The following is a 25973-nucleotide window of genomic DNA, read 5'->3' on the forward strand; positions in this document are numbered from 1 at the left end:
TGAATGACAAGAATAAGTTACTGATATTGGGTATTTGGATAGTTGGATTCAATTTTATGCTCGTTTACACAATACAAAATTGTTGAAAAATGGATTGGAATCAAGTGATCAACTGAAGATTCCTTCTAGAAACTATTTAGTCTCAGTATGGAACGATTTCAAAAGCGGTGATTCTTCTGAAGTCTTCTTGGTAACTTTATCATTTTAAACAATAGTTTCTCACATTTTGTGAATGGCTTGAATTCAGTTTGTGAATTCTGATAATGATTATTGAACCCTGATCCACTCTATACATTATAAGTATTCTGAAACCAGTAACATACAATCGATTAAAGAAAATCACCGAGAGTTTTTGTTATCATTGATTGACTTGTTAGGTTGAAGACTTCTTAATATAGTTCGGATAAAAGTGTGACTTATAGAGGATGGAAACTGTCCTCATGGACTGATTGATGACAACGTATGAATCACAAAAAATTTTTTGATTTTGTTGATGAACTTAATAAGGTGCGTACAGATTTACGCGTCGCGAACATGAGCAATTCACTAAGTGAATTGAATGATGTGGAATGAATGATGATGTGAATTGGGATGAAGAAGTCCTTAAGAAATTAATTGCAATCACAGTAATATCAATAAATAATGAATTACGTTTATCAACTGTGGATGAGCTTCTATCCAACTTCTAAAGGTGCGTACAGATATACACGCCGCGAACATGAGCAATTCACTTTTAATCTGCTGATGCCAAGCTTTTTATAAATATATCTCACCGTTTCTGTAAAAATACAGATTTAATCAGCTGGTTGAAAGTGAATTGTTCATGTTCGCGGCGCGTATATCTGTACGCACCTTTAGAATATTGATTTCTGTGATATGGCGGAGATAGAAGTGAGATTAAAAAGAAGTGAGTGATAGAAAGAGATTTCCCAGTGATTATATGTGAGGTCTACAAACTTCTAATTTCTTGTGTGACTCGATAGTAATGGTCTGTATAATTTAATATACCTGAAATCATAATTTAATTCATTTCTCAGGGATAACAGTCCCTCCCTCAACTCAATTCTACGCCAGAAAAATAATTAAGGCAACAGACATTGTCCTGTACAAGAACATAACCATAGAGAAACAATAGTGTAAGTAGATATCCCATTGTATAGGGAATTTATGTCACAATTTTTACTGTTACCTCAAGCCAATTACTATCGATTATTGTCAATTTTTACTGTTTTGTTGGGGTGATAGTGTATGAACGGCACAATTTGAGAGACTACCAGCGTCACACAGCTGCATAGGAAAGAGCTTTGTGAACTATCGTCTTTGGATAACAGTAAAACTTGCGACATAAACGCCCCTTACCATGGGATATCTATGCTATTGTTTCTCTATGACATAACACTACAAAAATGGAGGAGAAAAAGAATAATTATTACAAGGATAATTGCCAATTACCGGTAACGGATAGGCACTATATGAAAAAGAATTCAGAAGAAATTATCATATGTATAGCAGCACTATGAGGTGAATTGCACAATAATGCTGCAATAAGACAGAAATCAAGAACTACTTGAAAAAGTAGTTTGAAAATGAGAAACAGAACAATAATTCATGAACGTAGATCCTACAATAATGTATAGTTAAATCGCACTCTAGCATGAATGCGTGGGCGATGATCGGTGCGAGGGAGAAGAGAGAATGATAAATGAGAGAGAGAGAGAAAGTGTGTAAGATTGTGTAAGAGTGACAGTGAGAGAGAGTTGCAGTGAGTTGAGTTGCTATCCGGTGGTCTGGAATAGAAGACAAATATCGCTCAGGGGTGGGTCGGCCGGCCAAGTTGAGTGTATCGGTCCGTGAGACTAGATTACAAAGCTACATAATCGTGTGTGATTCAAGGGAAGTCAGACTGTATCGAGGAGCTACCGTGAGCGAGAGAAAGAGAGAACTATAGAGACCCCCATGCACGTGACAGAGAGGGTGACAGCGGCGAAGAAAATATCGGCAAGGGTCACGTGTCCAACATTATCACAACATTGAGCGATCACATATTGTTAGACCTTGAGGGGTGAATTCTCGACACGTTCTTTAGTATGAATTCTCTTTCTTCATCGTTGGTCCGGTCTATGGATGCATTATCGGCGTGCCACCCCATGTTGGCTAAATATGGTCTATGCTATCGCACCATTCATCTTTCTACGTCTATTATAACCACCCTTTCACAACCTTTCCATATCTCCTGTATCTTCTGGTTAGTTGATTTGGTTGAAGTAACTTAACTCAAAAGGTACACAGGATGAGCCGGGAGTCTGAATTTTGTCATGGTCTATGCTATCGTGGCTTCCATCTTTCTACATGATATTGTAACTAGCCCTTTCACTAGAACAACCATTGGTCGTGGATTATCTCCTGTTATCTTCTGGTTAGTTGATTATTGCTCAAAGTAGCAGCTCTCAAAAGGCTCAAAATGGACAGGGGTACCTGAACTTTGTCATAAAGTAACAACCTCTCACGGCCCAGTTGATACATTGTTAACTTGCGGGCTACTGTGGATACCTACGTTTAATTTCTTACATAATCACTCTTGCCTGAGAGACAAGATAGTATAACTTTATTATTGGAAAATTGTAGCATTGAAGAGTACATTTATATTGTTACTGGCTGACATGTTCATCGAAGTTTTTAATTTATATCAGGAATCAGGTCAACTAGGCCTACTATATGTAGCACCTTCAAAATTTTGAGTTTTTTCAAAATAATTTTGTTGAACGGTTTCAAACTCTGTAAAAGCTCATATTGAGTTTATAATCACAATGTTGTGATTCGTTTCTCCAGCAAGAAACTCTTGATTTGGTTACAGTCAACTTGACATTTTTATTATTTTTTATTTATTTATTCTTTTTACAATGGAGCACAGATCGGGAGAGAAAACTAAGAATACCTTGTACTATTTCTCTCCCAAATTTAGGTAACATTAAAAGTCCAAAATGAGGTTATGTCTTCAAGATTTCCACAAAATTCTCAGTCCAATAATATTCATACAAACCATTCTATGGAATTTAGATGTTCCAAATACCAGAATAATAATAATAAACACTCAGTTATTTTTGAAAAATTGAAAAGATATTCCAGTTTTTTGATGGAAATATGACAACATCGAACCCTCAGCAATGAATGACAAGAATAAGTTACTGATATTGGGTATTTGGATAGTTGGATTCAATTTTATGCTCGTTTACACAATACAAAATTGTTGAAAAATGGATTGGAATCAAGTGATCAACTGAAGATTCCTTCTAGAAACTATTTTAGTCTCAGTATGGAACGATTTCAAAAGCGGTGATTCTTCTGAAGTCTTCTTGGTAACTTTATCATTTTAAACAATAGTTTCTCACATTTTGTGAATGGCTTGAATTCAGTTTGTGAATTCTGATAATGATTATTGAACCCTGATCCACTCTATACATTATAAGTATTCTGAAACCAGTAACATACAATCGATTAAAGAAATTCACGAAGTATCCTATCCTCAGAAATATGACTTTAAGCTTGGACAGCACAGGGTAGGCTTCAGTTTACACAATCAATGATCTTAATTTGGTTGTAAGTTCTTAGGTAATATTGAATAAATCTATCCTGAAACTTAGGTCTACGCGCAGGTTAGGCTTCAGTTTACACAATCAATGATCTTAATTTGGTTGTAAGTTCTTAGTTTATATTGAATAAATCTATCCTGAAACTTAGGTCTACGCACAGGTTTCACCTTGTAGGCTACTCTTTAAACATAGATGGACATAAAAAATATACTGCAGTTTTGGGAGTATTTTCATAATATGTTTTAATGGTATTTTTCTTGTATTATTAAATTTTTAGATGTTATAATATTATATTATTATAAATGTGTATGTTTTTCGGGAAAATAAATTTGAATGACGGTTTCAAAACTTGATTTTTATTAGAGCTGTATCATAGAGAATCGATAGGATAAGTAGATATCCCATGGTATAGGGCGTTTATGTCGCAACTTTTACTGTTATCTCAAGCTGATACTCCACGTAGTTCTTTCCTATGCAGCTGTGTGACGCTGGTAGTCTCTCATATTGTGCCGTTCATACACTCTCACCCCAACAAAACAGTAAAAATTGACAATAATCGACAGTAATCGGCTTGAGATAACAGTAAAATTTGCGACATAAATTCCCTATACCATGGGATATCTACTTACGCTATTATTTCTCTATGGCTGTATGTACCATCTCAGTTAAAACGTGGATACACCAGCTGTTGGTTGAAACTAGAAATATAACACATTTCTATAAATGCGTCCATAATCTTCATGTGAACGTAGATTAGTGTCGAAAATATAAATGGCACGTTACTCACTCGAAGCTAGTTGGTCAATCCATGGAAATGGCTCAGGCTAGATAAAGACTGATGAGCTCTTTGTAACCCCCTCATCATGTCCGAAGAATGGACATTGATATGTCCAAAGCTCCGCCAATTTATGTAGATGCATAACAATATGATTATCATCTATAGTTATTATATTACAAACTGCCTTTTCATATCATATACAGTTCAATAATTATTTTCTTAGTCTATATTATGTAAATTCATCTATAATTTTGCTGTATTGTAAGCTATTGTATATAAGTGTATAAGCCAGTATATACTGTAATCTACATAAATAAAGTACTCAATCAATCAATCATAACAACCTCCCAATCCTCCAATTTATCTACAATATTGAACAAACAAAATAAATTACCTTACTGCTTCTAGAAATCACTCCATTCCCAACTGAAAATCAAGCCTCCACTCTGAAAATGCATTGCAAACAGATTACAAAATCAAGGATCGTAACAGAACTGGAGCAACAGTAATCCACAGTAAGCAACAGTAATCCACAGTAAGCAACAGTAATGTACTGCACTCGCCGTGCAATGTAAACAGAACAAATTGTGCGATAAATGCGCTCCTTGTTCTTTGTGATACGGTGCAAGTAAGTGCTTCTTCTTCTTCTCGAGAGAATGTTCTGAATTCAGTAGTAGTTGAGATCTCATACAGTTGAATTCATTCCAAACTTTCAGCAATCCTTGTAAACAACACCAATGCTCTTCCACTTGACTAGAAATGACAGTAGTTTGAGATCTCATACAGTTGAATTCATTCCATACTGTCAGAATTCCTTGTAAAAAGCATCAATGCTCCCCCATTTGACTAGAAATGACAGTAGTTCATAATAGTGACATCAATGCTTCCCGCTTGACTACACTGTCAGCATTCCTTGTGGATAACATCCAATGCTTCCTATCCAATTACTGCTGACAGATTGAAGTGAATCACAGTGAGTGCACCGAGATCATTTTTGCTGAAACCGTGTGTCTACTTTGGAAGTTGGGTTCAGGGAGAGGTGGTGTGGGTTATGCAGTGTGGAGTAGAGCGTAACTGAACAAGTAGTGCTTTGCTGGAAACGTGACTGAAATAAATTGGGGGGAACAAGGATGAGGAGAATGGAAACAGGGATGAAAGGTGTGAAGGAAGGCATGAAACGAGTAAGGACTTGGATAAGATTGGGTATGAGGAAAGTGAGGTGTAGAATGGAAACAGAGTGAGGATAGTTGATTGATTGATTGATTGATTGATTGAGTACTTTATTTATGTAGATTATAATATACTGGCTTATACACTTATATACAATAGCTTACAATACAGCAAAATTATAGATGAATTTACATAATATAGACTAAGAAAATAATTATTGAACTGTATATGATATGAAAAAGCAATTTGTAATATAATAACTATAGATATTATTAGTTGAGAGTTGATAGTTGAGAGAGAAGTAAGGACTTGCATGGGATAACGAATGAGGAAAATTAGTTCAAGAATACAAACTAAGTATGGAGAGGAATATAAGTGAATTGGAGAATATAATACAATTCATGGAATGAAATCACTCAACTTGTATGGGCTACTTTATTAAAATTAATAAAAACAATATAAACATGTATTTTAACTCCAAAATGGCCAAAGTAAGCCGGAAATGGTCGTTGAAATGTTTCAAATAAAAAAGGTTCTTCATTGTCTTTTTTCTTTAGGGCTACTTTTAATATGAATGAAAATATAAAACAGAGTACTCTTTCAAATTATTTTGTCACGACATGTTTTAAAATGGCATTAGTAGCCGAAACATGTAGTGACAATAGTTATTTATGCAACTAGTGCGCAAAGTGACAGTTTGCTGCACCGAAAGAAACGTTTACGCACGAGTCGTAGGCGAGGGCGGAATGGTTTCTTGAGCAGTGAAGTAGAGGAATTTTGCTCACGTATTTCACATCAAATTTTTTCTACAGTTACCATTGAATATGAGAAGTGGTTGATTATGAGTAAAATGATGGCTGAAATCCATCAAATGTTTGTCTGTATAATTTTGTTATTAATAACAGCTTCAATTTATTTTAAACATTATAATCCAATTGAAAATTGATAATCGATAATTTATTCAAATTAAAAATTAGATTAATCCAATTAATTTGAATAATTTTGAGTAAATCTTAATTTCTGAATAATTTTTCAACCAATCATTTCATGAATGAAAAAAATATTATTTGAAATAATGAATAATTAATAATATTCAAAATGTATAATATAATGAGTTCCCATTTTTATTCATTTGAAAATCATAAAAAATATAGATAGAACAAATTCGCATTCAAAATACACGTCAACAATGTCAACAGCTGATTGGGATGGCTGCAAGATAATATGCAAAGTTTGCACTAGTGCGGAAAAGTGATTCTTTGCGTTATGTAATCAGTGCAGGAATGGTCACTTTCCAATGCAACTGTAGGAAATCGTTATTTGTGCAACTAGTGCGCAGTTTGCTGCACCGAAAGAAACGTTTACGCACGAGCCAAAGGCGAGTGCGGAATGGTTTCTTGAGTGCAGCAAACGAACTTTGCACATATATTTCACATTAAATTTTCCCTACAGTTACCATTGGTTATGAAAAGTGAGTTATTATGGGTAAAATATCCTGAAATCCATCAAATGTTTGTCTGTGAAATTTTGTTATTAATAACAACCTTAATAACACCTTTCGAATACCAAAGGTGCATCAGACATTCACTTTTCCAGTCAGATTCCTTAGTTAACTGTCAGCATTGATTGAACGGAAATCACTGAAACTATTCTGTCTTGCCATGCTGCAAATCTGGAGTACGCAAAGTTTCACTTTGCGCACTAGAGCGGAAAAGTGGTTCTGTAATCAGTGCAGGAATGGTCACTGTGGGAAAAATAATAAAAAAGGGTACTTAGATTTATATTTTTTATTTATAGGGTAATACATGTTCTATATTGTTTTTATTTATCTACGGAATATAGACTATACAATGTATACAATACAATGCACAAGGAGTAAAATATAATATTTATCCTAGTCCCATGTTATACAACCGCTAATGCTACGGCGTTTTTAGTCGTGATGTGTTTTTTATAATGCCAGTCGCGTTAACTGGGCAATGGTACTTCCAACAACGCTGTGTATAGACAACGTGGTACAGCGTTGTCAACGCCGCGTAAACGCCGCGGCATTAGCGCTCGTATAAAATGGGCCTAAGAACAGTATTATGTGAACAAGTACGAGTCTTGAATGTTTATTCTTGGTATTTATGGAAGCTTCTTCTTATTCTCACAATAATATAATAATATTCTTATTCTCAATATTTCCTATTTCAGTGATAATAATGTAAAATATTCCTTCTATGTTTGGTTTTGAAGCATTAAATTTAAAAATCTAATCTGTGAAAATAATTCAGGACTGAAAATTCTCAATATTTCCTATTTCAGTGATAATAATGTGAAATATTTCTTCTGTGTTTGGTTTTGAAGCATTAAATTTAAAAATCTAATTAATAATTCAGGACTGAAAATTTTGTGAAGTGAACAACTACAAGACTCAACCTATTTCGGACTATGTAACCTTATCTAAATTTGAGAAAGGAATAGCACAAGGTTATCGTGAGGAAGAATAAGGTATCTTCTCTCTTCCTATCATTTTGATAATGTAGTTATTGTACAAATCGAAAAAGAATAAATAATATCGAAAATACTACTGATACAAGACTGCAATCTTTGTGCAATCTTGGAATGAAATGAAATGAAAAAATTTATTCGACCGATTCAAGATTTCCAAGTCCTCTCTACTACTCAACCATAAGAAATCTTGTAAAAAAATATAATAATCATTGAAATCATAATCCATTCATTCAATGATCAAACAATTCATTGATCACAATCTTCATCTACAATAATACAATCATTGAATACTCAATTACATTTTTGTTATAAATTTGATAGAATAATATTTGAAAAAGGGTATAAGCTCAGTATCTAGATAAACTCTGATTGAGTTTGAAGCTTCAACCATTAACTGTTCGTCAGAGTGAAGTGAGCGTTATTCTGCCAAGTATTTCCCACATACTCACAATGTTTCTCCTCCTGTCCAAGAAGGTGAACAAGTATTTTTGCCTGAAACATATAACATTGTTCATATGATTGCATTCCTCAGATCAATGAGAACTGAATAATAGAAGGGTATTTACTTATTTATAATTTATTTATAAAAAAAATAATGAAATGAATAATAATCATGATAAAGTCCATTATCGTAGCCAGAAAGATATGTTTAAATTCAAATATCAGATAGAATTTGTATTTGTAGATACTTTATAATATAAGGTGAGTACATCATAGCTATTATTAATAACGTCGTTTTACATGTTATTAATACATTCGAATCTGTCTCCCGCCCTTTACTCTTACACATCCTCAGCTCTTGATTCTTCCTCTTTAGAAATAGTATATTTCGCACCTAGAGCAGAAAATGAGATTTTTCCAGCTCGAAATCGGTTTTCAAGTCCGAGGCCGTAGGCCGAGGACTAGAAAAGATTAAGAGCTGGAAAAACATTTTTGCCCGTGGTGCGAACGATATTTTTCGCCACACTACAGGTATTGCTGACAAAATAAATAAAGAATACAAAATAAAGAATACTCGTTAAGCTATCATACCTATCTCTTGATTTTAGTGATAGAAGATTTGCAGTCAGGATTTCAGATTCTTTTAAAATTTCACTTGAAATACCACAGTCATCTTCAAGCATTTTTGAAAATTCGGAATGCACTAATCAACAATAAATAATTGAATAAAACTGGTTGCGAAGCGAATTAGTTTGATTCGAAACTGGAACTGAAATCATGACGACTTCAGCTGATGATGAAAGTGGACACTCGCCCGATCTAACGGATGACTTATTAACTACTTCCATGAGCGGCTGGAAAGAGACAACTTTCTGGCCTAGACCGGAAAAGAAACCCTTTTCTGACGTCGTCTGCAAACAAGGTCTTTCAGATCTACGTAGGGACTGGAAAACAGCTGCTTTCTGTGCAGTGTGGTGAAAACAATGTGTCACATTAAAATGTCAAAAAACAACGTTGTTTCTAAGGTAGAGTTAATAAATATTCGAGAAGTTTAATTAACTACCTTGAATGTTTAAGAAAATAGTCTAGAAGGCGAAGTGTAGAACGCATCAGGGCTTGAAATAGCTGATAAAGAAAGGATTAAGTCCGGGGCTTGGAGCTTGGAAGAGTGTCAGGTTGGAACTTGCGCTTAGTGCACAGAAATCAACCAACAAAACAACACCAACAACAACAGGGGGTAACAGCGAGGAGGGGGGTGAATCCGAACCCCTCTCAACCCCCTAAACGAACCCCGTCCCCATAGCAACATGGCAGCATCGATTGTTGCCGGAGGGGGAAAAGGGAGAGACTGAGAGATCGAGTGAGAAAGAGAGTAGAGAGGAACCAAGAGGTGGTAGTGGATTGAGGAAGAGAGAGAGAAAGAGAGTAAGGAGTAAAGAGAATGAGAGTGTGAGCTGGTAAAGAGAAGAGGAGAGCGGTGAAATGATAGAGATTTGCAAAGAAAAGGAGGGAGAGAGTTCAATAGAGGAGAGAGCATCAAAGCCCTTTACTCCACCTGATTTATCAGAGAATCAGGAGGTGAAGTGATAAAGAATGAGAGAGACAGACAGAGTGGAAGAGTTAGTGTGGGAGTGAAAAAAGATAGCGGATAGAGTTGGAAATTAAGAGTGAGAAAGAGAAGGCACTAAACCCCTAGCTTCACCTGATTTCTTGGCGTAAATTGCCAAGGGAAGCGCCTTCTCAGCTCTTTCCTCTCTCATATTGGCCCACACCTCACGATATCTTATTAAATCCTTATTTATCAGTGATTTTAGTAAGTATATTCAGACCATTCATAGCTTCATTGAATCTTATTAACACTTAACAGTCTCATCAGTTTTCAATAAATCCTGATTTATCAGTGATTCGAATGATACGGTAGGTATAGATTTTTTATTGGAGTGAGATATTGATCGACAGCATATTCCAGATTAATGAGAAAAAACTCAAAGCATTAATCCAGAAAATTTTATTGATAGATTTGGTAAAAAAGTGAATTCGTATGGCTTTTGTTGGTGGGGAGTCCCTTGCGGGAAGGTCCCACCGCCTGAATATATGATTTAAGTCGTCAATGGGCCTCATGACTGTCATACTTCAGCCGGGACCGACAGTTTAACGTGCCCATCCGATAACAGATTCAGTGATCATTGTATCTACAGAATGTCTTGGCATAACTATTTCATCTCATCACTCTAATTGATAGAAATAAGATATTTCCTCCTCACATGACAATGATCTTTCCCACTTATAATTCAATTCAATTCAATAATTCTTTATTGTCATATAAAGTGCATAAGAATACATAGATATATGCTTTTAGTCTATAGGAATAAATATCAATTTACAAAGATGTATAGCATTACCGAATATTATTGCTAAGCTATAAAAAGTTTTCAAGTCTTGCAAAAAATTAACAAAACTTGCAATTCTGTTATTCAAAATTGCGAGTCATCGTTCGACGACTGCATCGCAAACATGCCCATTATATATTATTCAATAACAAACAACCACGACACGGCCACCAACCTATGGCCCAAAACAACAATAATAAACCATGAATATTATAATTGTTAAAAGCTGTCTTTCTAGTTTAATTCAGCATATACTAGAGTAATAAAAAAATCAAAATTCTAAAGATTTGAAGTAATGTCAATTCACAACATCCTCTAGACTCTCTCTCAAATAAATCACATTAGAATTCGAACTCAGTAGCCTATAGAATAAGATGATACATCTTAGTAAGATTCTCGGATATATTCTCCAATTATTATTGAAATCACATCTCTTCAAGAGTATACAATCCATGTATAGTGAATCTTTTTTTATACTGTATCATCCAACATTTTATTTCCTTATACTGCTCTTAGTAAGTTCCTCTCAGTTTTTCACTCCATCTTCTTTCTGATCGCTCAGTACGTTCTGTATTTTTTCCGACTCCACAAGATAGAGAAACACACATTCACACCTAATGTCTCATTACCCCCTCCCTCTCGTATTCATGCCCTCTCTTATCCTCTCCCTCATCCTCCTCAGCAGTATTTCCTTATCCTTTTTCTCCATCAAAACATTGATTGATGCAATTTTTCAATCCCATTGCTTGGAATAATTCCGGCTAAGTGCCTTCCTTCAGCAGGTCAAAGCCACTTTTCCACTTCATTAAATGCATTGCAAGCTTTCTGCTTTTTTCTCTGACGCATTTCTTCAGCTTTTTCATGCCCGGTTCTTTTTTCATCCATTGAACATCAATTGCTAATCATTAGTGAGTTTTTCATTGAAGCGGGAGGTGGTGATGAATATTGAAAGATGATTGTACTTTTTCTCATCTTTGAATATAATGAAGATAATAATTGATTACATTTCTTTTGGAGCATTAGCCTTTTTCCATACTGTACATCCATTTGGCTTCAGCTCAAAGTTATCTCAATTTTTCTTCTTTGAATTCTTTGGAATAGTAAAGTGGAAAGCTGGAAAATACATGAGGATAAAACAAGCAGTACATGGTGAGATGCACGTTGGAACGATTAGCAAAAGACATAGAAAGAGAAATACGATGAAATTGTTGAAGAAAAATTGTTTTTCGCAAGAATACTCGGGCTATCATCTATATTAATGGACAGAACAGTGGCCAACCAACCCAAACAGTTTCAATATTTTGGAAAACTTGGATATCTGGAGAATCTCGGATCAATGAATTATTTTCAAACTCTACTGGTATTTATGTAGAGTTCAGTAGTAGAAGACAGTAATATTATAGAGTATAATAAAGTAGCGTTAATACTGTAAAGATAGATTATACTACCATAAAGAGATTATATCGAGTGATACCCAGCTTAAAAGTTTGCATAATTATGATATTCTGAACAAATTATAAATTATGAAACTTAAGAATGATTCACTAATAAATAATAGAGATTCATGGAAATATACCTTGTCAACGATTATATTACATCATATTACATGATATTGCATGATATTGCATGATATTCTGAATGAGTTATAAACAATTATGAAACTTGAAAATGATTCATGAATATGATAGACAGACATTCATGAAAAAATATACCTTGTCAACGATCATATTACATAATATTGCATGATATTCTGAATGAATTATAAACAATCATGAAACTTGAAAATGATTCACGAATATAATAGACATTCATGAAAAATATACCTTGTCAACGATCATATTACTTTAAATAAGAGAATACAAAGTAGAGAATCGAACCATAAATCATTCAAAGGAGACAATACAAACTAGAAAATCAGACTAGGAATCATGCAAAGGAGAGAATAAAAACTAGAAAATTGGAATTGGAAGAGTCATTTGTACCATTTGCACCTGGAAACAAATTTTCAAATCGATAAGAAGTAATTTTCTCCATCTACACCTGGAAACAAACTTTCAAATCGATCTGAAGTAATTTTCACCATTTGCACCTGAAAACAAACTTTCAAATCGATCAGAAGTCATTTTTACCATTTGCACCTGCAAACAAACTTTCAAATCGACCAGAAGTCATTTTTACCATTTGCACCTGAAAACAAACTTTCAACTCGACCAGAAGTCATTTTTACCATTTGCACCTGAAAACAAACTTTCAAATCGACCAGAAGTCATTTTTACCATCTGCACCTGAAAACAAACTATCAAATCGACCAGAAGTCATTTTTACCATTAGCATCTGAAAACAAACTTTCAAATCGACCAGAAGTCATTTTTACAATTTGCTCCTGGAAACAAACTTTCAAATCGACCAGAAGTCATTTTCACCATTTGCACCTGGAAACAAACTTTCAAATCGATCAGAAGTCATTTTTACCATTTGCACCTGGAAACAAACTTTCAAATCGATCAGAAGTCATTTTTACCATTTGCACCTGGAAACAAACTTTCAAATCGACCAGAAGTCATTTTTACCATTTGCACCTGAAAACAAACTTTCAAATCGATCAGAAGCCATTTTTACCATTTGCACCTGAAAACAAACTTTCAAATCGACCAGAAGTCATTTTCACCATTTGCACCTGGAAACAAACTTTCAAATCGATCAGAAGTCATTTTTACCATTTGCACCTGAAAACAAACTTTCAAATCGATCAGAAGTCATTTTTACCATTTGCACCTGAAAACAAACTTTCAAATCGATCAGAAGCCATTTTTACCATTTGCACCTGAAAACAAACTTTCAAATCGACCAGAAGTCATTTTCACCATTTGCACCTGGAAACAAACTTTCAAATCGATCAGAAGTCATTTTTACCATTTGCACCTGAAAACAAACTTTCAAATCGACCAGAAGTCATTTTCACCATTTGCACCTGGAAACAAACTTTCAAATCGACCAGAAGTCATTTATACTATTTGCAGCTGAAAAAAAACTTTCAAAGCGACCAGAAGTCATTTTTATAATTCGCACCTGAAAACAAACTTTCAAATCGATTAGAAGTAATTTTCTCCATTTGCACCTGAAAACAAACTTTCAAAGCGACCAGAAGTCATTTTTACCATTTGCACCTGAAAACTAACTTTCAAATCATTTATATTTTTCTCTAAATATCAATTTAGAAAGTACACTCCATGCGAACGCAATGAGGTTGGTTTACATTCCAACATGAACGAGATTCACAGTAACTGTATTATGAATATCATGGATGCACTATAAATTTCAAAAATACATGTATTGAGGCTAGCAGCTTGTGTATCCCCTGTACACGGCAGAGTAGCCGGAGCGATATTACAAAGGTAAATGGTGAGTCGGACGCCGCATATTTTCTACGGTGGTTTAGGTCGGCAAAAGGGGGGCACAGGGGGTCGGAAAAGGGGGTACAGGGGGTCGGAAAAGGGGCTACGGGGGTCGGAAAAGGGAGCAGCAAACCATGTTGGGTTGGGGGGTTCAGGAAACCCCTCCGGAGACAGCGCGGTATCCGCGCCGGACTTCCCCCCCCCCGGGACAAACCCCTGGTGCCCTTCCAGAGGGCTCCCTTTTCCTTTTCTCCTCAATTCCCGGACCCTCAAACTACTTCAATTACACCTTCACTACTATATGCGTTTCCTACACGCAACACGTCTGTGTTCGGGTCGCTTCAACTCTCTCCTCATACTCACTTTCTCTCTCTCTTATACTCATTCTCTTCTTATCTCTTCATCACTTTCTTTTCCACTCTCCGTCACTTTCTTTTTCTCTCTGATCCCATCCTTATCTCACCCTCACTTTCTTATCATCTCTCTCTCTATCTCTCTCTAATTATCTCCCCATCTGTCTCCTACTTTCTCTCTCCGTCATTCTCTTTCTATCTAGTTACGGCGACTACCGTCTCATCCGATTAACTCTTTCAAAGATTCCCATTTCCAAAGCTTTTCCTTCTCACGGGGAGAAATATGTTTGCCTGAATCTGGAAAAGCTTGGCGTGAGAAAATGACTTTGGAGTCTGCAGAATTAATTGAATTGAACGATCTATGTATCGTAATCTTGTATATTATTCAGAGATTCTCATTTCCTAAGCTTTTCTTTCTCACTGAGTGATGTGTTTATTGCTTGAACCTGGGATATATTAACATGAGAAAATGGGTTGAAGTCTCCAGAATTAATTCAATTGAATGATCTATGTACAATCTTGTATGTTATTCAAAGATTATCAGTCATAAAGCTTCTCCTAATATCACTGGGTGAAATAAATGTGTTTCCCTGAATCTGGGAAAGCTTGGCGTGAGAAAATGAATTTGAGTCTTCAGAATCAATTGAATCGAACGATCAATGTATGATCTTGCATCTTATTCAGAGATTCTCATTTCCGAAACTTTATCTTAATATCACTGGGAGAATAATGTGTTTGGCTCAGTTTAGAGAAGCTTGGCGTGATAAAATGGGTTGAAGTCTTGAGAATTAATTGAATTGAACGATCTTTGGGGATTCTTGTATCTCAATATTTCACATGGAGTTCATTTGTAATGTATTGAGTGTGATTTTCAAAATCTATTTCCACTGATTGAATCACAAACATGATGTAACATTTGTAATATACCAGGTGCTGGCTCAAAACGTCATCTGCTCCAGAGGTTGATCACATTCCACATAAATAATCATAGAACCATAGTAGTAGATTCTTAAGCTGCCTTTGCACCAAAGTTGTCAAAAAAATGTGTATTTCTCCGTCCTTATAGATTCTATTGGATTGAACATAAACTTATCATACACTTGATGTGCATATGTGTTTGTCAAGCTCCGTTTAATCTGATAGAATGTCTAGGAACGGGAAATAAACATTTTTTTTGATAACTTTAGTGTAAAGGCAGCTTTATGAGTAAAAAGCCTAAGTAAGAATTGTGTGATTTTTGAAAAATCAAATATTATTGAACTCTTATTGAATATTAATGATAAATTCTTTGATAATCGAAGAAACACATACTTCCCTTGCCTACTAAGGGTAAGAACAGAACAGTCAGCTCGATATTCAGTTTTCTGTATTGATCGCCATCGCTATCGACCTCCATATAAAGGTGCGTACAGATTTACGCGCCGCGAACATGAGCAATTCACTTTTAATCAGCTGATGCCAAGCTTTTTATATCTATATCTTACCGTTTCTGTAAAATTACAGATATAGTCAGCTGATTAAAAGTGAATTGCGTACAGATATACGCGCCGCAACATGAGCAATTCACTTTCAATCAGCTGATGCCAAGCTTTTTATATATGTATCTTACCGTTTCTGTAAAAATACAGATATAGTCAGCTGATTAAAAGTGAATTGCTCTTGTTCGCGGCGCGTATATCTGTACGCACCTTAACACAAACACATTGTGAACTTAACAATTCGATCTTGATAGACAAGTTGAACTTGATAGCATGATGATGGTTGTATCAATGGTTGTATCAATGGTTGTATCAATGGTTGTATCAATGGTTGTATCAATTGTTGTATCAATGGTTGTATCAATGGTTGTATCAATGGTTGTATCAAATGGTTGTATCATTGCCAGCTGATTAGTGGGATCAATAGCTAATCCGCGACCCGCTCGCTCTATTCGTAACTGTAAAGAGTTAACACCCTGATGAAATAGTGTGAGGGTGAGAAGTTTATGGAGTTCAAGAGATAAAATGAGAGAGAAAGATAGAAAGATAAAGATGGATGAAGAGAGAGATAGAATGAGATAGATGGAGAGTGAGGAAGAGAGAGAGGGTGACGTAGGGAGGAAGCTGTTTATGAAGTTTAAGAGATAATATGAGAGAGAGAGGAAGAGAGAAAGATGAAGATGGATAAAGAGAGAGGAAGATAGAATCAGAGTGTGGAGGGAGCTGTTTATGATGTTTAAGAGATAATATGAGAGAGAGGAAGAGAGAAAGATGAAGATGAATAAAGAGAGAGGAAGACAGAATCAGAGTGTGAAGAGAGAAAGTGTGAGAGGGTGACTTCTCTCAGTTGTTTGGTGGCAAGGTGCTAAATAGACGGCAGGGAAATACAATTGGTGCTCTACCCAATCAATAGCACCCTTGTGAGATTCAGTATGATCTGTCAGCATTTTTTGGATGGGGAACACGAATGTTATTTGAGAAGAATGCTGTCAGTTGAAAGTAGATCTCATGCTACCATCTCTCACCAGACGTCGCGCCTTAGCTCACTAAAACCAACAATCTTAGCTCCAAAATCATTGTAATCCACAGTTACTTGGTCTCGTCTTTAACCTAATGTAAGTGTATTAGTCGAGTAGCTAATAAGCTAATCTCACGTTCTCAGTTATTTCGAACTTATTATAACGCCATTTATTCGGAATTCACTTGGAATGAGCTAAAAATTATTTAGCAATTGTGATGAAAAGCGTTCTACTTTGAGTAAAAATGCAAGAAAAAATGGGTTTCATTATTATGACTGGCGCGTCTATTAGTCGTTAATGAAGATTGCCCCATGAAGGAGTTGAGTTTGAAATACTGACTATTAAAAATATTGGAATTTGAACATAACGTTCTGAAACATGATTTTCGAATAATAATGGAGCATAGAACAAGTTTTAGTAGCCTGGATAAAGAATGCGACAAAAACACTGGTTAATTTGTAATCGATCGTTGCATTAAGTTGGATTACATAAGAAACGAAGTAATAAGAACTGAACTGAATGTAGAGTCTTTATTGCAAATATGAAGAAAAGTAGAGAAGACTGGTCCAGCCATCTAATTCGTATGCCAGCAAATAGACTTCCAATTAAAGCTTGGCATCACAAACCCGATGGGAGAAGAGGCGTCGGACGACCGATGAAGAAATGGATGCCGGAACAGGCCAACAGAGCCTAATCCTTGAATGACGATGATGATGATGATGATCGTTGCATTAAAGTAAAGAAATAAGAGCCGGAATACTCGTTTTGATGGAATGACGTTTTTTTTGCAGCTCTAATCAACAAATCATCATAGACAGAATTATTTCAGACTCACAACAAGTAGATAGAATTATTTCTTCTAATAGAAACTCATCATTCCTTTTTGTACTCACTGCCTTTCTTGATAAGCAGTCAAACGTTCAAAATTAACATTTCTTGATTCTTTGATTAGATTTGTTTGTTCTTCCGTTCCCGTCTCGTTGATTCCGTTGAATGACATCATTCAATGGCTGTTCAATTTGACTGAATTATCGTGCAACTGACCGTTAATTCATTTAAGATATATCAATAACTATTTCCTGATGAAAACTTCAACTCAAATCATCGCAATTCAAAATATTTCTCTCAAGCTAGAATCACTTCAATCTTCAACTGAATCACCTCAAAAAAACTGAAAGCTTTAATCCTTACACATAACATCAATGCTCTCTAATCCAACCAATGCTGGATATTCCAAGTGGATCTCTCCATAACAAATAACACTGTGCTCCACTGTATTCCCCCAAAAAAGGTTGAAATCGCACGCAAAACCCGAAAAAAGTTGACTGCTCGCTCTTCAGTATCATAGAGGATAATGCTGGAAAAATTCTACTTCCGTTGTGGGAACAAAAAAATTATCGCCCGCTATAACCAACTAGCATGCAAATTAATGAAGTGGCTACAGCAATAATTTTCACACGACCCTCGTAATATAGTCGAGTATTATGAACTGTCACCGTCAAATGTATATAAATATAACGCTGTAATAAAATCATAATATACATGTACCTCGAAGTAATTCATATACATACCGCTTTAGAGATATATGCAAAAGTATGATATATAATATATATAACTGGTCCAGTACTGGGATGTGGGGTGGGTTTAGTAACATACTGAGAGGGGTATGTTTCATTGTTGAAATGCAAATTGAGGGGATCGTTGGTTGTCGTCTTAATAAGTGTGCATTGTTGAGTCTGAACGTTTGACAATATTTTTCTCAATGTGGATTTGTACTGCGACTAAACATGATTGTGTGTGTGGGAGACTATGTACATGTGCGTATGTGTATGTGAAATGAGTGCCTCATACACGCGTGTCCTGCGAAGTGCGTAGTTTAATAGCAGTGAAGGGTCCATATGCGTGTTACCATTGATTCAATCTCTACTTCTTGAAATTTTGTAGTATATAGTAGAGCTACAAACTAATAGCTCTATGTTCTTGTTGTTTAGGTCTATGTTGGAGTGTACTCAAGAGCCTTTATGAATCACACACGTGACCATTGAACCCCCCTCCATACTCCCCCTCTATTACCTGCTCCATCGCCGGCTACCAGGGTTAGTTAAGCATGAACCTCGACCCTCCAGCTCAATGGGTTATCTAATGATACCCATTTGAAGTGGGTTTTGTTCTGATCACGAAGTAACTATCATTGTTTTAGGGGCGAAAGTAACAATGAGTAACTGTTTCGTACTATACTGGAGTAATATGATAAAGCAGTAACATTTGTTTTGATTTGAGCTTGTTTGTGTTTTCTGGTCATTGTGAATTATTTTCTGAAAAGTAAGGCTCAACTCACACTTACGTGGCTCAGGTCGAGGAGAGACTCGACTCTAGTGGAGAGCATGTGTTTCTAAATGGTGACACTCAGACCAGGCGATTCTAGTCTCCGCGACTGTTACCATTTGAAAACACATGCTCTCGACTAGAGTCGAGTCTCTTCTCGATCTGAGTCGCGTGAGTGTGAGTTGAGCCTAAGAATTACGTTGTAAGAAAACAAAAATAATATTGTTAATATTTGCTAAACTCAAGTTTATCACTACACAGATAATAATAGTCCTATTATAAACACATTTTACAGACCTCCTTTATAACAAGGATATGCTTAGTGTGTTGGTAAGCATTTGCTATAATTTTGAGCATAAAGCTGAGTACAGACTTTCGCGCCACGAAACCTCCCATTTCACTTTTCATCAGCTGATGATATGCTTATTATATCATCTGAATTAAGTTATCATTTACATAACCTCTAGACAGTGTATTCCAAATTAAGGTTTAAAGCAGTTTTTGGCGAATGCCTGTTGTTTTTACCTGCATTGTATCTATTGTCTATAAACAAATGAAATGAAATGTACCTTACTGTTTTTGTACTAATACAGATATGCTGGAACAGAATATCATCAGCTGATAATATAAAAAGTGAAATGCTTGTGTTCGTGGAGCTCAAGTCTGTACGTGGATCTATATTTTCTATGGAACAGGATTATATTATTATAAATAATCTTCAACTCCTACAGTGAGGTCCACGTTATAATGGCAGTGTTTGATTAGCAATGGTATTGATATCCTTGTCTATCATTCGACAAAGCGGATGGCGCTATCTCTTTCTCGCCTTGCTCTGTTGCCAGATCATCTTTTAACAATGTAGAATTCATAATTGACAAAATATTTCATCTCAATTATGAATTAAATATGAATTAATTCATTATTGAAAAATATAATTTCTTGCTAAATGAAATATAATTGATTATTTAAAACGAGAATAAACAGTTAATATTACATTAATAATAATATCGAGTGACCTGGCTGGCTCAGGTCTGGTGTCAGAGTTTTCAGGTCGCAACTGATTAATTTCAGGGCCTCTGACATGACCTAACGACTGTTTTTAGGCAGCCGGGACCGACGGCTTAACGTGTCCATCCGAAACACGGGAGTGGACCGAGAAAAATATCTTGCCCGGGCTGGGATTCGAACCCGGGCCTTTGGATTACAAAGCCAGCATCTAATCCACTCGACTACGGCCACTCCTAATATTACATTAATAAACGTGTATCAGCTACCCTCCATAGAAGGCATTGACATGTCGGAGGATCGGCAACGTTGTTCTCCTATCTTTCTCCACTGCCAATAAAACGTGGACCTCAGTATAGACCGTTCACTCAACACAAGTTCACCTCTATACACTATAACCATAGAGAAACAATAGCGTAAGTAGATATCCCATGGTATAGGGCATTTATATCGCAACTTTTACTGTTATCTCAAGCCGATTACTGTTGATTATTGTCGAATTTTACTGTTTTGTTGGGGTGAGAGTGTATGAACGGCACAGTATTTTATTTTATTTTATTTAATCATTGGAATTACACAACTTACAGAAAAGTAGCACAGGCTTATAAGCCCAAAACGGTTCCAATTCTAATTTATACAACAGTCCAAATGTAGCTAGGTTATGTGTCACTCAACATTATTCAAATTAGACACTCAATTTACAATTAAAAACACACAAAAATCATTTTCAAATTTAAAAAAAATACTTCAAAATTAAATGAAATTAATCACAATTGATTAGAAAAGTCCAAACTTTAAAAAAACTATAACATTTTGTTATATGAGTATGAGAGATTATATTTGTAGTATGAGAGACTACCAGTCTCACACAGCTTCATGTAAAGAATTTCATGAACTATCGGCTTGAGATAACAGTAAAAGTTGCGACATAAACGCCCTATACCATAGGATATCTACTTATGCTACTGTTTCTCTATGCTATAACTATACCGGTATATAGCCTACACTAACAACTAAAGTATTCCACAAGTTGACTAACGATTCGAGAATAATAATTCGCGTCTTTCGGCTAACAGAATGGAAGAAAACGTTTCCGAAATATAAGTTTCCGTGGAGCAGAAAGAGGTCCTAATGAGAATGGTGTCGTAGTTACGGAGAAGAACAGGGGATGCTGTGAGAAGATATGGAATGATTCACGTTGGACTGTCAGCGTGGTTAAATGGGTAGCAGAATGGATATTATCAATAGAGAATGCTGACAGTGAGCGTCTCACTTTAGGAGGTTGTGTGTTATTATGGAAGTAGATGAGCAGAGAAGATTTTGAGCGGAGAATTTTAGAGACACCCTACTGTAGGCTAAGTTGGATCTAATCCAATGTTGTAGCAAGTTTGGCGAAGGAGTAATATTATGAGGAGGAATAAGGATTATGAGGAGGAGGAGGAAGAAAAGGAGGATGAGTGAGAGGAGGAGGAGTGAGAGGTTGAAGGATGGAGAGGAGGAACGGAGAAGGAAGAGGAGGAGGAGGAGAAGGAATTGGAGGAATGGAGGTGGAGGAGGTGGAGGAGGAGGAGAAAGAGAAGGAAGAGGAGGAGAAGGACTACCAAGTTTCAAGAGGAGGCAGAAACCTCCTCACAGCAGAAGCGGGCCACGTTTATTATCAAGGAGCAGATCAAGCAATACCCTCTTTTCTCCTCTTCCTCCTTCCTTCTTCCCAACCCCCTCCTCCTCAGTTTGAGCTCCATCGCGATAACTCTGGTCTTCCTCCTTTCATTTCCTCCAGGTCCCTTCACACAGGCGTCAGATATTAATTTTGAATTAAATGCCTATCTTCAGTTGGGGTGCTGCAAAACCAGGCATTTGGATCGTTTTATTCATCTTCCACTTTCTAAGCTTCATGTATATCTTCTGCTTCTTCTCTTCTTCTTCTTCGTCTTCTTCTTCTTCTTCGTCTTCTTCTTCTTCTTCTTCTTCTTCTTCTTCTTCTTCTTCTTCTTCTTCTTCTTCTTCTTCTTCTTCTTATTCTTCTCTTCCTTTTTCATCTTTTGCTTCTCTTTCTCTTCCAGCTCCTCTCACCCTCCTCCTCCTTCTTATACTCCTCCTTCTCCGTCTTTTCCTACCTCTTTTCTTTAAACTCCATCTTCTTCTTTCCTACTCCTTCATCTTTCTTTTATACTAATTCTTCCTTTTCTGCTCCATTTTCATCTTGTTCTGCTTCAAAATCTTATTTTTCCACTCTTGACTTCATTTCTTGTTCTCAATCGTATTTAGGATTCATCTTGTTCTTCTCTATCCAGTCCTTTATCACTCTCATATTCCAATTCTGTCACTTCTCTTACTTTTTTCCTTCCTCTTATTCAACAAATCACAATCACCTCTTCTTTGTATGCTCTATATTCTTCCCTCTTCCATATTTTTCTTAGTTATCTTCACTGTCCTGTTTATTTCACTTTATTTGTTTATTTAACATATCAGGTGTTCCACCTCTTATCATTCTCCATCTCTCACTCTGTTATCGTTCCATCTCCTATTTTCCGTTTTGCATCATCGTCTATTCTTTACTATAATCCATATCCTTCCTTTTTTCATGTTTTTATTAGTTATCTTCACTTTCTTGTCGGCCGTATTTGTTTCTTCAACATATCAGGTGTTTCACCTCTTATCATTCCTCATCATCTCTCATTCTGATATCTTTCTATCTTCTATTTTCCGTTTTGTATCATCGTCTATTCTTCCATCCTCTTTTCGATATTTTACTCTTCGAATCATTCACCTCCAATTTTCGTCTCCATAATCATCTTTCTTAATAATTAAGGATAATTATTATCCTCAATCTTCATCCCTTCCTTAATTATTAATTTTCCCCTATCACCGATTCAATATTCGACATTCATTTCTCCAATTATCTGTCTCGTTCTTTCCTTCTCTACATTTCCTCGTTTTCATACCCTTCCACATCACCACTCCTACTCCTTCTCTCAGTTCCTATCTCAACCCCAACTCCAAACCTCCATCAGCAAACTTTGAGGAAAACGGCAAAAATTCTAAATTAAAAAAGCGCACAGTCCTTCTCTTCTTTCAGTTGGATGAAACTTCTGAATATCAAATCATAATCTTGGCGATCTGCGTTTGTTACAACTTTCCAACCTTCAATATTACTTTTTGTCACAGCTGGTAAAATATTCCCGTCCTTGATATGAAGAGGAGATAATAATATGAGATTTCTGATTTTCCTGATACTTTTTATTGGCACTTCTATTTATATGGGATTTCTTAAAATCGCCTCTTCATTCTTTATTCTTCATTGATTCATTCATACAATAAGACAATAAGTACATCATTAAAATGTACATTCATACAATAAGACGTTAAGTAAATCATTAAAATGATAGGGAAAGCATAAATGAGGATATCTTGTACTCTTCAATCTTTATTTTTCATTGATTCATACAATAAGACAATAAGTACATCATTAAAATGTACATTCATACAATAAGACGATAAGTGAATCATTAAAATGATAGGGAAAGCATAAATGAGGATATCTTGTACTATTCCTCTCCCAAATTTAGATAAGATTTCTTCAAAGAAAAGCATCTAATCCGCTAGTCCTAACTCCTCCTAATAAAGAATTTTTTCATTTCATTCCATTTCATCTAAAATTTAGATTTAGATTTCTCTATAGACTACTTTTCATAGGCACCTTTCATAGAGAGTGCCACTACAATAATACGTGAACCGTGAAAATACAATCCCCAGAATCTCTGATAGTATTATTTCCATTCAGACCGGCCGACCGAGTATGAATGATCACAATATAGCTCATGAGAATTATATTTACTGTTCACTGTCACCATTGTGTGCGAATCGAGCTTGAAAGTTTAAACTCTAGAAGTATGTGAATCAAATCCTTACCAAAGTTTAAAATCAACTTTGTCAGAACTCAGAATAATGATCGTTCATTCAATCAATGTATGAAGGAGCGATTTGATTTTCAAACGAATGATGGAACAATATGTTTTCCATTCGTATAAATACAAAATTCTCTCATCACTCAATTTTATTACAGAAATATTTGTTTTGTACAGCATCTTTTCTACGTCTACGTTGTACTATCATACAAGAAAGAAAGTAGATACATTATATTGGAAACACAATGAAAACACAAAGTGTTTCTATCTTGTCGAAAAACAAAGTTGTATCATAGATAAAAGAAAACATAAGATTAAATCAAATCAAATCAATTTATTCCTCTTTATAAATACACATTACAAAAAAATTATAGAATGCATTACAGGGAATTTTCTTCACATGGGCTATGATGCTTTTGTGCGAAGAAGAGTCTGAATCACTTAATATATATTCATTTTAACTTAGAGGAGGAAACAAGAGGAAAAACTAACATGGCAGAGAGAGAAAAGAAGAAAAAGAAAGTTGGAAAAAGGGATTAAAAGCTATCTTCTTTCCGTGGTTGTATGAAGACAACTGACAAAAATTTTATTTGGAAAAGACACGAATATTTTCAACTTTGTGTTGTTTTCATTATGGATAGATATCAGCACATTGGTACATCTCATGAAACCCTGTGTAATAATTTTATTGCAAGATAATAAATGTGATCTATTTGCATTGGTTTATTCAATGATTGATCATACACATATTAATCTCAATATAGAATGTTCTCTCCATTCCACTACAATATCACAGTGGTGATAGAGAGGGAGTCATTAATGTAGTGCACTATATTACACACATACGTGATCCCACATTACGACATATGTGTTTGCTTATATCTACCATCAACCCCCACCCTTTCCGCCTTGTTTGCTCAGTGAGGAGTTCACAACAAAACAGTGCGCGATCCTTACACAATTTTCAGCCTGGAAGAAAACTACTCACTTTCCACCCCCTTACCACATCTTCCCCTTCAGGGATGACTGGTGACGGCGTCGTCTCCTATTGGCTGTCATCGATTTTTCAGCCAAACTTTTCGCCCCGCCCCTTTTCACTCGCCGTGAAAAGAGGGGCGCTGTGCTGCCCCCTCGTGGCCGACTGCTGAACTAAGCTACACTCTCCGTTCTCATCGTAGGGGTTGTGATCATTTGTTATCGGTGAACCGCGACAGTACACACGTCTCTTACCTTTCGAACAGGGTGGTCGCACCTTCTACAACATCAGTAGTACCCTCAAATCAGTTCTCCGAAACTCTGACTAGACAATAGCTTGTGGAAAACATGGTGCGTCGGATAGCTGCTGATAATTTGATCACGTGATTTGTGACGTCATCACAACCATGCTGGACATTAAGACATCAGCTGACTACCTGACAAGGACGGGAACGTTCACGAATTTTTCTATGCTATTTGCTGGTATGCACTTACATATTTGTTTTTCAAAGCATGGTATTGTCAATTCAACACCAATTGTCAAAATCATCAATGCTTTCCAGAGATGATTTAGCATTTATTCTTGTTGAAATTTTTCCAATAATTTATCTTGAGTTAATAAAATTAGTAGAATTGATGATGATGTTGTG

General features: G+C 35.8%; 1 protein-coding gene across 5 annotated transcripts in view; it reads left to right on the forward strand.

Annotated features, from left to right (window-relative positions):
• The window catches only part of LOC111052504 (transcriptional regulator ERG homolog), a 183518-nt gene that overhangs the window by 65586 nt on the left and 91959 nt on the right, over nucleotides 1-25973 (forward strand). The window contains exon 1 of one of the 5 annotated variants that reach the window (XM_039431594.1): nucleotides 25511-25806. The exons of 3 other annotated variants lie outside the window; for them this stretch is intronic. In XM_039431594.1, coding sequence (XP_039287528.1) covers nucleotides 25731-25806 — 76 coding nt within the window. In that variant the 5' untranslated portion in view covers nucleotides 25511-25730. Of the gene's footprint in view, nucleotides 1-25510; nucleotides 25807-25973 lie in introns of those variants that run through there. One more of the 5 variants, XM_039431593.1, reaches the window with a different exon arrangement.

Source organism: Nilaparvata lugens, chromosome 6 (assembly GCF_014356525.2).
Source record: "Nilaparvata lugens isolate BPH chromosome 6, ASM1435652v1, whole genome shotgun sequence".
In the NCBI taxonomy this organism is placed as follows: domain Eukaryota; kingdom Metazoa; phylum Arthropoda; class Insecta; order Hemiptera; family Delphacidae; genus Nilaparvata; species Nilaparvata lugens.